At 56.2% G+C, this 11,196-nt stretch overlaps 3 protein-coding genes across 5 annotated transcripts in view; 2 read left to right on the forward strand and 1 right to left on the reverse strand.

Moving 5' to 3' along the window:
- Positions 1-3,587, reverse strand: part of PTSG_11280 — a gene marked incomplete at both ends in the record, with an annotated part of 6,403 nt that extends 2,816 nt beyond the window's left edge. Inside the window, 11 exons of one of the 2 annotated variants that reach the window (XM_004987721.1) lie at positions 67-524; positions 714-804; positions 1,062-1,256; positions 1,542-1,630; positions 1,763-1,849; positions 2,028-2,109; positions 2,284-2,404; positions 2,568-2,742; positions 2,883-2,994; positions 3,198-3,268; positions 3,578-3,587. In XM_004987721.1, coding sequence (XP_004987778.1) covers positions 67-524; positions 714-804; positions 1,062-1,256; positions 1,542-1,630; positions 1,763-1,849; positions 2,028-2,109; positions 2,284-2,404; positions 2,568-2,742; positions 2,883-2,994; positions 3,198-3,268; positions 3,578-3,587 — 1,491 coding nt within the window. Of the gene's footprint in view, positions 1-66; positions 525-713; positions 805-1,061; positions 1,257-1,541; positions 1,631-1,762; positions 1,889-2,027; positions 2,110-2,283; positions 2,405-2,567; positions 2,743-2,882; positions 2,995-3,197; positions 3,269-3,577 lie in introns of those variants that run through there. The other variant, XM_004987720.1, reaches the window with a different exon arrangement.
- Positions 3,588-4,078: 491 nt separating this feature from the next.
- PTSG_11281 (uncharacterized protein) lies at positions 4,079-6,673 on the forward strand (the record flags this gene model as incomplete). Its single annotated transcript, XM_004987722.1, has 9 exons — positions 4,079-4,277; positions 4,335-4,500; positions 4,764-4,888; positions 5,081-5,146; positions 5,312-5,520; positions 5,910-5,981; positions 6,146-6,257; positions 6,413-6,462; positions 6,662-6,673. The coding sequence occupies 9 exons, from the start codon at positions 4,079-4,081 to the stop codon at positions 6,671-6,673; spliced, it is 1,011 nt and encodes a 336-aa protein (XP_004987779.1).
- Positions 6,674-8,277: 1,604 nt separating this feature from the next.
- Positions 8,278-10,300, forward strand: PTSG_13164 (the record flags this gene model as incomplete). 2 transcript variants are annotated; one of them, XM_004987724.1, is made up of 7 exons in its annotated part: positions 8,278-8,360; positions 8,543-8,761; positions 8,938-8,990; positions 9,130-9,372; positions 9,575-9,628; positions 9,886-9,971; positions 10,157-10,300. In XM_004987724.1, the coding sequence occupies 7 exons, from the start codon at positions 8,278-8,280 to the stop codon at positions 10,274-10,276; spliced, it is 858 nt and encodes a 285-aa protein (XP_004987781.1). In that variant the 3' UTR covers positions 10,277-10,300. The 2 variants fall into 2 exon arrangements, with proteins under 2 accessions (XP_004987781.1, XP_004987780.1); XM_004987723.1 differs by having other exon boundaries at positions 9,891-9,971.
- Positions 10,301-11,196: the final 896 nt, after the last annotated feature.

Here is an 11,196-nt window from a genome sequence, read left to right on the forward strand (position 1 = left end):
CAATGGATGGGGAGAACTCCGTCACGCTGTCGCACGCCGACAGTCGGCCGAATCGGCGTCGTAGACAAGGATGAAGCCAGCGCTGCACTCGCACGTGTCTGTGCAGCCTGGGCAGGAGTGGCGTGCCTCGTAGGCGTCCATCTGGCGAATGGTGTCGCGGATGCAATCCTCGCCCTGGTTGGAGCAGCACACGTCAAGCACCACGTCGAGCTGCTCGTCCGTGGGCTTGGCGCACACCATCTCCTCAAACAGCTGCGTGACGAGCTTGTTGCAGGTGAGCGTGTCGCAGGAGCACAGGCGGTCTGTGGTGAGCGTGGGCGGGATGGTCTCGATAAAGGGCTCCTCGCACACGCTGGTGGGGAAGCACGAGGCGCGTTCCGGCAGCGGCTGGTACTCCATGCCGAGGGTGCAGCTCACGCATACGCGGTCGCGCACGGCGTTGCCAGAGACAGACAAACTCCTTCCGGCCAGGCTTGCACTCGGTCCAGGGAGAGCAGACGGCGTCAGAAGATGAGGAGCATGGGCTCGAGGCCCAGGCGCCCATGCCACACGTGGTGCATGGCACGCAGCGGTGGTCCTTGGCGTAGTAGTGGAGAGGGCAATGGGTAATGCACGCCTGGTGAAGTTGCCGTCGCAGAGGTTGAGGCAGTTGGTGGCGTTTGGTGGAGTGGCACTTAGCACACGCGTGAAATGGCATTCAGCACACCCATTACCGAGCTCATACTCGCCATCGGGGTACTCGCTGATGCAGCGGCCGTTATTGGAGGTGAGGCTTGGGTCTGCAGGCCGTGCACTCATCGATGCCTGGAGGGGAGGGAGTGGGAGTGGAGGGGAGGATGGGGTGAGAGGCAATGACAACACTTTTGTGAGGTGTTGAGGAACCTTGCACCGCTTGATCATCTCAAGGATACAAAACTAAGAAGAGGCTTTGAGGACAAGCACGCACACACACACACACACACACACACACACACACACACACACACACACACACACACACACACACAAAGCCAGCACAAGTAAACGTACCATTGGCTCGTGATGAAGCTATCTTTGAGCACCTGCCGCAAGGCGTTGTGCACTGTGTGGACTGTTGTGCGGTTCTGCTGCACAGCCTGCCCCAAGTGGCTGTTTTTGGTGCAGTATGTCCCCCAGAGCTCCATGTCCGCGCCGCCGTTCAGCGTCTTCGCGACGGCGTCGACGGGGTCGCACGCGTGCTTGTTGGCGTTGACCATGTGTGCAAATCGCACCGCAGTCTGTTCCAATCGTCACCATGTCACACTTCCACTGCCCGCGCACGACTCGTTGAACAGCATGTTGTTCGCACACGGAGAGGGCACACCGTTGATGCTGGCGTTCGAACACATGGCAGCGAGTGCCCGTGCTTGTACTGCACATGAGACACATGGCAGAGGGGAGCGGGATGAAGACGAGGAAGTGGGAGGTGAGGGGGATGGCGCAGGCATGGTGGCGTGGTCGAACTGACAAGAAATGCCTGATGCGAGGTGCACGAGCTGACACACACACACACACACACATACCTCGGTGTCCCAGAAGTCAAAGGTAGACATGTTCCCGTTGAATGCCATGCGGTTTGTCTCGACCGAGTGCGCGTCAAAGTGCTTGAAACCTAAAACCGCGATGGAGCGGTGACAGCAGTGTAAATGACACGTCCACCATCAAGTGCGCAAGTGAAACAGCGTCGCTGACACGATTGTGCGTTTGCATACACACATGTGTGAGTGTGGATGCGTGTGCGTACCTGCTGTCATTTTCTTGTACTTCTTGTCTGTGCCGTCCTGGCAGCCGGTGACGTCAGCAGCAGCGCACTCACCGCTCAAGCACGGGTCTCAGAGGTTGAGAGGGGTGCAGTGAAGGCGAGTGGGTGGGCCTGCAAAGTGAGTGAGTGAGTGAGTGGGGATGAGTGTGAAGGGGGTTGGTGGCATGCGTGCGACTGTTCTAGAGTGATCGCATGTGTGTGTGTGTGTGTGTGCACCGGCATCAGCAACACGTGATGAAGGGGGCACCTGTGAGTACGATCTTCTGCAAGACGCCGCCACCTCTGTGCCAGTTGAGATCGTTGAAGGCGCGCATCTCCGTGGATACGACCTGGAAGCGAAGAACCGGTGGTGGGGGACGAGGAGGGAGGGAATGAACGACAGGAGCTTTGATCAAGAAGAAGAAGCCGACATAGCAGACGCACACACACACACACACACACACACACACAGACACACACAGACACACACACACACACACACACGCACACAAACCCTGACTGACGGTTGCGCCAAGACCTGTGGGGGCAATGAAGGTGGTGGCACACTTGTCCTGGCTGATGATGCACGCAGAGACAACGGCCGTGTTCGTCTCCACCAGATGCAGATACGGCGGGATGTCAAGCCTGCACCCATGCACACACACATGCAAGCATGAAGAGGAAGGTGGTGTGGCCGTGTGAGCAATGGTGGTGGTGGTTGATGCCGCTGTGGCACGAAGAAGCGGGAGAGAAACACAAGCAGACAGAGTTACGAGTCACTGCGTGGGCGCTGCATGTCCTTTCCCACCTCTTGACGCCGTAGTCAAGGAAGGCGCATGGGCTGGTGACGGGATCGGGGCCAATGAGACCGGCCATCTCCTGAAGACTGAGGCGTCCAATGAGGTCGTCGAGGCGGGCACCGATGGACAGACTCGTGTTGCAGAACGGCAACTCCTTCGTCGCTGCAGACAGGCACGCATGGCCTGACGAGGCAAAATACAACAGCAGACACGTATGAGCTGAGAGAGAGGGCGTGTGTTGTGTGTGTGTGTGTGTGTGTGTGTGTGGTTGTGTTGTGTGTTGTGTGTGTGTGTGATTGCTGTGGTGTGTGTGTTGGGATCACCTGTCGGAACGGGTGTGCCGTAACAGTTTGCCCGGATGATATTCATGCGATTGGCTGCTCCGCACATCTCGGTCGAAGCCCCCATACACGGCTCATTGCAGTCGAAGGAAGGCTGGACATGTGTGTGTGGGTGTTGGGGGGGGTGTGAATGCTGACACTAATGTGCACCACACACAGACACACAGACACACAGACACACGGACACACAGACACACAGACACACAGACACACAAACACACACACACACAGACACAGTCACACAGACACAGACACACACAGACACACACACACACACACACACACACACACACACACCGCCGAGACTGCGCGGTGGAATTCAGCTTGGGTGTTCGCAGAAGTAGCATTGGTAGCCGTACTCAACGGTGCTGAGCGAAAAAGTTTAAGGTGTAGCAGAGCGTGGCACACGCCTCACACGTCATGGGTGTCTGCGCCATGTTGCCAGCAAACGCAAACGTCCGATTGTCAGCGCGGTGTGTGCGAGTGTGTGTGTGGGGGGGGGTGGTGTGGTGTGTGTGTGTGTGGGGGGGAGGTGTTGGTAGGTGAGCGCAGCGATGGAAGGAGGGGATGGGCACGCAACTCGTTTCACACACACACACACACACACACACACACACTCACACACACACACACACACACACACACACACACACACACACACACACACACACACACACCTTGATGCATTGTACGTGAGCTTGGACGACGCTCGCCACAGTGGCTGAACAGCACACACAGCACACAGCCACCAACCCCAACAGCAGCGCTGTCACTGCCGTTGCACGCATCTTCCTTTTTGTCTTCTTCCACAAAACACAAACACAAACAGAATTGTGCCGAGTCAGCACTTTCTGCTTTGTTGTTGAAAGGGTTCACTGCTGTGATGGAAGGCGCACACACAGACACGCACAAGCACGCACAGACACGCACATGCACGCACACGCAGAGGCGAACGGCTTGACAGGAGCAGTGCTCTGCGTGGAGGAACGACAGGGAATGGGGTAACAACTGCTGTGCTGCTTACAACCGGGACAAAAGCACGACAAGTGCATGGCAAGCCAGCCAGCAGGCAGGCAGTGAACAGCCACAAACAAGTCTCCTTCTTGGCCGTTGCATACACATGTGTGACAAGCCACAAACACTGTCAGTCAGCCCACCGTCTGGCAACAGCATCCAAGATGCACTCGGCAAGGACACTGGCAACTGCGATTGGTGATTGTGGCGTCGTCGCCAGCAACAGCCTCATCTACGGCATCCCTCCTTTTGATGCAACTCCCACCACCTCTGTGCTCATCATCAGCCCATCCACAACAACAGCAACAGCAGCGGTGACAGCAGCAGTGGATGAAACGACCACCATCAACAGTCTGCAAGCCGGTTGAGCCATGTGGGCACTGCAGGCGGCGTGCTGGCTCACAACACCCTCCTCGATAGGTGTGACCACTGATCGCAGCACGAATACAGCAGACACCACCATGCTTGGTGAGCTGCAACACGGCGGATGCAAGTGGATCAGCGGCGTGGCTGCGGACAATGGCCTTTTCCTGCCACGGCATTCCATGCAACTCGCCATTCATCCTCATCGTCGATCCAGCCGCAAGTGCGGTGGACACAACCATGCTGTCCGTTCCAGAAGTGGTGTGATGGTGTGTGTTGGCTGGCAACGACTTGCACATGACATGCCCTGGCTCGTCCATCACCTCCTCCTCGTCAATCCACGATGCTGACACAGGTAGGCGTGTGTGTGTGTGTGTGTGTGTTTTGGAACGGAAATGCATCTTGGGTTGGTACGCACCATGTGCGACTGCTGATGCTGACACGCTTCACCAATCCTGTCTGTTCCATCTCATCACACAACCTCAGTGAATTCCACCACCGTGACGGCCTCGATGTGTCCATGCCACTCTTCTCCATGGTGACATTCATTCACACCGGAGCAGTGACGCGTTTCGCCCACACACACACAGGAAATACCTCGTCATCTACTGGTCTGTGCATGCACGTGTGTGCTGTGTGTGTTGTGACGTGGTACGATGTTCACTGCTGCTGCTGCTGGGTTTAGAGGGGCTGGTGTCGCTCATTGCACCACCGCTCGCTCTTGTTGTGCCGTGACTGCAATCTCACTCCAACCCTGTTGTGGTGCGGCTGCTTGACGTGTGCCTTCTTTCCCTGTTGTGCAGACGCACTATCAAGTCTGCTCATTCTGATGCCATGCGCAACCACCTCCCCAAGCTGCACAACGACAGGTGAGGTGTGCTTCGCGTGCGAGTGTTGTGTGTTACTTCGTTCCGTGTGCGTGTGTTGTGTGTTGCCTCGGAGTCAACTTGTTTTGGTGCTGTGTGTGTATCTGTCTGGAACCACCTCACACACACACACACACACATCGCCTGTGTTTGCGTGCGTGTGCGCAGGGACATTGTGTTGGTGTGCGCGTGCCGGTGGTTTGGCGAAGAGCGCATGGGCCGTGAGGGGGAAGGTTGGATATGACCCCTCATGTAAGCAGGCAGAGGAAGAGTTCAACAAGTACACGTACACGGAGCTGGCGCTGGAGACCAAGTTTGGGCTCATCGTGGAAGGATTTGGCTATCACCCCTTGATGCGTGCGTGCGTGCGTGCGTGTGTGTGTGTGTGTGTGTGTGTGTGTGTGTGTGTGTGTGTGTGTGTGTGTGTGTGTTGCAAACGATTTCGGTCCTGTTTGTGCTCTTACCCACCTTCCACCTCCTGTCACCCCCTTGCATGCCTCGTTGATCGTGGCTGCTGGTGCCATCCCCGTCATTGTCGTCGATCACTACGTGCTGGTGCCATCCCCGTCATTGTCGTCGATCACTACGTGCTGTGTGTGTGTGTGTGTGCGTGTGTGTGTGTGTGTGTGTGTGTGTGTGTGTGCGTGCGTGTGTGTGTGTGTGCGTGTGTGTGTGTGTGTGTGTGTGTGTGTGGAGATGTGCCCCTCCCGTCACTCATGGTGCTGTAATGTGAGGTTCTGGTGTTTGCTTTTTTGCATGCTTGCAGCCCTATCAGGACCTGCTGGACTGGGAGACGTTCAGCATTCGCATTCCCCGAGCACAGGCTCCTCGAGGTGTGGTGACAGATCGGTGATATGGGAATGTGAAGCGATGCATGAGGGGTGGTGTGTTTTGATGGGGATTGTGTTTGGTGATGGCTTGCATGTCACGTCGCACACACACACACACACACACACACACACACACACACACACACACACACATACATACAACTGCGGTTAGCTTCCGAGGGTCCTGCGGTCGACCCCTGATGAGGTGGTAGGGATGATGCAGAGACGCGTTGTGTTTGTGTTTGAGGAGTTCTTCAAGTCTCTCTCCACCCAAGTGCACACAGGTGAGGGAGTGAGTCATTGGGACAGGAGGCTGTCGAGTGAGTGTGGCGACGTTCGTGGTGTAGTGTGTGCGTTGCTTGCTTGTTCTCGTGTCCATTCAACCACTCTCACCATCTGCCAACTCGTGTGTCTTGTCTGCGCTTTTTGCTGCTGTCAGCGCTGGAGTCTGCCAGGATCAACCTGTTTAGTGGCGAGAACGCGTGGCAGGTGTGTGTGTGTGTATGTGTGTCAGTGTGTGTGTCGACGTCCGTGTTCTCTTCTCCACCCACCCACACGCCATCATCACCACCTCCTCATTTTCTTGTGTGGTTGCTCACATCCTTCCCTCCTTCCCATCCTCACCACCACTATCACCACCCACCACCCTTCTCGTTTTGTTCTCTTTCTTTCTGCTGTCGCCACACAGAGGGCCCTTTGAGCCAGCAGCTGTCACCCTCCCCCTCCCTCCATCAACCACCACTGCTGTGGTGGGATGAACAGACGGGCGCTGCCATGTGATGACCATCCAGCCACGCTGTGCGGCTGCGGAAGCAGCAACACCAACACAGACCACAAACAAGCAAGCGATGAGCAACGTGAGTGCATCACTGCACGTGTGTGTGTGTGTGATGCGCACAGCACCAGTGTGCGTGTTTTGTGGTCGCTGTCTCTGCTGCTCCTGCCTCCCCTCGTTGTCCCACATGAATGTGCATGCATGTGTGTGGTGCGGCTGCTTGTTTTGCCTGGCTTGATGCGCCGTCTCCCTCGTCGTTCTCACACACGACTGCCTGCACACCTGCACATTCTCCACCTTGCAGCTGCTGCTTATATTCCCCTCTCTTTCTCGCCCTCCCTGGCAGCCATCACAACAACAACAACAGCCAACACACCCTCCACCGCCAATGCAGCAGCAGCAGCAGCAGCACCACCACCACCACCGCTTGCCGCTGAACACATCCCTCCAACCAACCAACCAACCAACCAACCCATCGCCCGCTGCTTGCAGCTGCAGATGCGACAGCACAAGTTGCATTTTCGGCTGGAAGCGGCAGCAGCAGAGGTGAGGGAAGGCGAAGATATGTGTTGGCTGGATGGATGGATGAGGTGGGGTGGGGTGGGGGATGCTGGGTGAGTGTGGTGTGGTGTGGTGTGGCTGATGACAGAGGACGATGGTGTGTGGTGGTGGTGAGGAAGAGGGATGGATGGAATGGATGGGTTACAGCATGTCTTGTTCCTTCCCTTCTGTTTTCTGTTTTCTCTCTCTCTTCCCTTTCTTCTCTCCTTCACACAAATGCATGCAGAACATCAGCAGTGGCATCAGCGGTGTAGCTGCGCACATATCCATGCTCCCTCTTTCCCTTCCACTCACTCACCATGCTGGTGCTCGCACACAACCACACTCACAGGTGATGCACACGCACAAGCAGCAGGATGAGGAAATGTCGAGGATACTTGTCACGCGTGCCAGCTGCACTCGCCCCACACATGGTATGTGGGTGGTGATGAGTGGTTGGTTGGTTGTGTGATGGAGTGTGGGGATGGGGTTGTGGTGATGGTGTGAAGTGAACAAGAGGAAGAGGGGTTGATGGGGGGATGATGGACACACACATCGACACACACGCACACACACGCACATGGTGCGTGTGACGTCCATCACTCGTTCTGCTGCGCTGACGTGATGGCTTGCTCTGTGCCTGTTGTGTTCTGTTCCCATCCACGGTCCCTGCAACCACGCACATGCACAGGTGGTGAGGTACCAGCACACATCACTTGGAAGCGGGCTAGCATGCTGGCTGCTGCTGGTGCAACTTCCCCGATTCGGCTGCCGTCGCTGTGTTCATGCAGTGTTCCCATATGTGTGAGCAAGGTGAACCCATCACGCATGATTTGGTTGGCACATGGTGCATGTGTTGTTGTTGCTGCTGCTGTGCCTGGTGCAGCAGTGTAGCTGTGCAGCTCACATGCGATATGTGTGTGCGCTTGTGGCTGCAGGGGAGCGACTGCGTGAGGATCGTTGGAGGATGATGAGCGGGTGCACACACGATGGAATGGGAGGAGCAGCTGTGGACACACACGTCCATGGTCATGGTGGGCACATCCAACCACAGCGACGCAGTCATGTGCAGGTGTGTGTGTGTGTGTGTGTGTGTGTGTGTGTGTGTGTGTGTGTGTGTCGTGGGGTGAGGGGGAAAAGCAGAGGAGGGGACGGAAGGTGAACACGTCTGCTGTGCTCACATGCCATGCCTGTGCCTTGTGTGTGATGATATCGTTGTGTCTTGTCGTTGCGTGTTGGTTGCATGGGCACCAGGGCCACATCACAGGAGGGCAAGGAAGCCGCCATGAATGACACACATCATCATCATCATCATCAACCCTTCCCCATTTCCCTCCTCTTCTACCTCAGCTCGGCCGTCATCACCGCCCTCACCACGACCATCGACGGCACAGCCGCCATCACACCCGGCCGACACCAGCCCCAATCTGGCGTGAGGCAGACATTGCACATATCAGTCGCTCTGATGAAGAGGTGAGCAGTGTGCGTATGCGTGCATGGTGATGAGCGGGGACAACATGTGTGCGTGCGTGTGGATGTGTGTAAGTGCGCGTGGTTTGATGGGTTTGGCGTGTGGTTGATGATGCTTCGCTATCAACCTAACCCCTGCATTCTCTCCCATCTTGTGTCTGTGCACACACAATTCACAGCGTTGAGGAGGCGCATGAAGCGGTGGAACCAACGACGATGATGAAGGTGAGAGGCCGACTGAGATGTGTGTGCGTGTGCGTGTTGGTTGACATGTTGTGTTTCCTTCTTCGCCTCCCTCTTTCCTTGTCTGTTCTGTCCACTCATGTGTCTTTTCTTCTTCTTCTCCTCCTTTTCGATTGATTTGGACACAGGGCCATGCATCCCGTCTCCGTCCAACCGACCAAGCAAAGCAGCCGAGCGAGCAAGCAAAGGACACGGCGTGGCAAGGGGCCGTTTGTTTTCGCCGTTTCCACCACCAGCAACAACAGCAACAACAACAGCTGATGATGTGTGGCTGCATTTGGATGCACTGGCCCTCTGTCTCTCGTCCATCTCCACCTGCTCTTCGTCGTCATTGGTCACCAACAGCAGCGACTGCGACCGTGGATGTGGAGGTGAGATGAATGATGGTGGTGTTGGTGACGTGGGTGGCGTGTGATGTGTTGGGTGTGAACAACAGCATGTATATGTGTGTGATTGTGAAGCGCTGGTTGGATGTCGTTGAGCCTGTTGGTGCTGGTGGCGATGGGTGTTGCTGTCGTTGACAGCCTGATTCTGCGACAACTCACCGCTTTCTCCACGCGCACACACACACAGGGTGTGATGTGCGTCGATGTGCCGTTGCCTCGCGTGACGACGCTGCTGGTGGTGGTGAGTGATTTGTGGTGGATGTACACGGCGCACGCACACGCATGTGCAGGTGTGCTGCTTGTGGTGGTGGTCGTGGTGGTGGTGTCTGTCTGTGGACATGTGACATGTGCGTGCACAGGTGATGATGTGGGTGATGTGAATGTGGCAAAGGAGGTGGATGTGGTTTGTTTCTGCCATGCTGGCTCACTGCGTCGTGTTGTTGTTGCTGATTTGGTTGTTTGTGCTTGCGCATGTGCACATGTGTGTGATTTGCACAGGGCAGTGGCCGATCTCTTCCCAAGCCCTCATGACACGACCAGGGCGATACACGCACACACAAATGTGCCAGAGAAGAAGGCACGAGGTGAGACGCTGGGGCTGTGTGTGTGTGTGTGCGGTAGTTCTCATTCGCACGTACACGCACGCATGTACACATACATTCCAACACACCAGAGCAGTCATTGGCTGTGGGGTGGTTGCACTGACGTGCGTCTCACATGAACCAATCACACAACTCAAATGTGCGTGTGCATGTGTGCGTGGCTGTAGGCGGACGTATGCGGGTTTCCCCAACCGATTTCCTTCTTTCTTTTCCCAACAAATCGCCATTGCTCTGTGTCATCATCATCATCAGCCTTCCCCATGCGATGTGCAGCTGTTGAGGCGTGATCGAGACAGCGGCCAACCCAGGTATCGCAGCAATGGTGAATGTGCTGGATGTGGTGATATTTTGTACTTGCTTGCTCGCTTGCTTGCTTGTTGGGTGCTTGCTTCGTTGTTCTTGTGTGTAGGTGATGCACCCCGCCCACAACAAGCTGCATATTCCCATGCGTGGTCCCTTGTGTCCCTCCTTGTTGTCCTCACCTTCACCGGTCGGTGTTCGTCTCTGGTTGGTTTCTTCTTGCCTCACAGGCAGGCACGCAGGGCAGGCAGGCATCTTGCTGCTGAGCTGCTGTGATGATGGCCGTGCGTGTGCCTGTGCGCTGTGCACGGTGTTTGGGGCTGCACCGATAAAGACAAGGAAGGACACGGCCCGTGCCCACCACTCTTCCCCTTTCATCTCCCCTTTCTGCTCCATCAGCGATGACGATGGTGGCCGTGGCATGTGATTGCGGTTCCTTTTTCTGGCTTCGCTGTGGCCCATCGGCTGGCTGTCTGGCTGGCTGCATCAAGCACAGGTGAGGATGATTGTTGGCGGTTGGTTGCTTGGTTGGTTGGGTTGTGTTGAGTGGTGGGAATCAGGGCAAAGGGGAAAGTGACACGGTGGTGGTGATGGTGATGATGGGGCGACGTGGGAGTGCAGAGCGAAAGGAGGGAGAGGGAAGGGAGGGATGGAGGGCGGATGATGTTGGTTGGGGGATGGGGGTGCGTGTGCACATGCACGTGATGTCGTGTGGTGGTAATATCACATGACAGTGACACACACGTCAGTGGCTCATTCCTTTTGCTTGTACCTGTGTGTGATTGTGATTGTGATGATGACTGCAGTGGGCAACACACGGCGGTGATGCTGGATTGGATTGGCTGGGGTTGACTGGCCGTCGTGTCGTGTCGCCCATATCTCTCCCTCCCTCCGTTGCTCATCTCAA

This window comes from Salpingoeca rosetta, assembly GCF_000188695.1.
Source record: "Salpingoeca rosetta unplaced genomic scaffold supercont1.42, whole genome shotgun sequence".
NCBI classification, from domain to species: Eukaryota; class Choanoflagellata; order Craspedida; family Salpingoecidae; genus Salpingoeca; species Salpingoeca rosetta.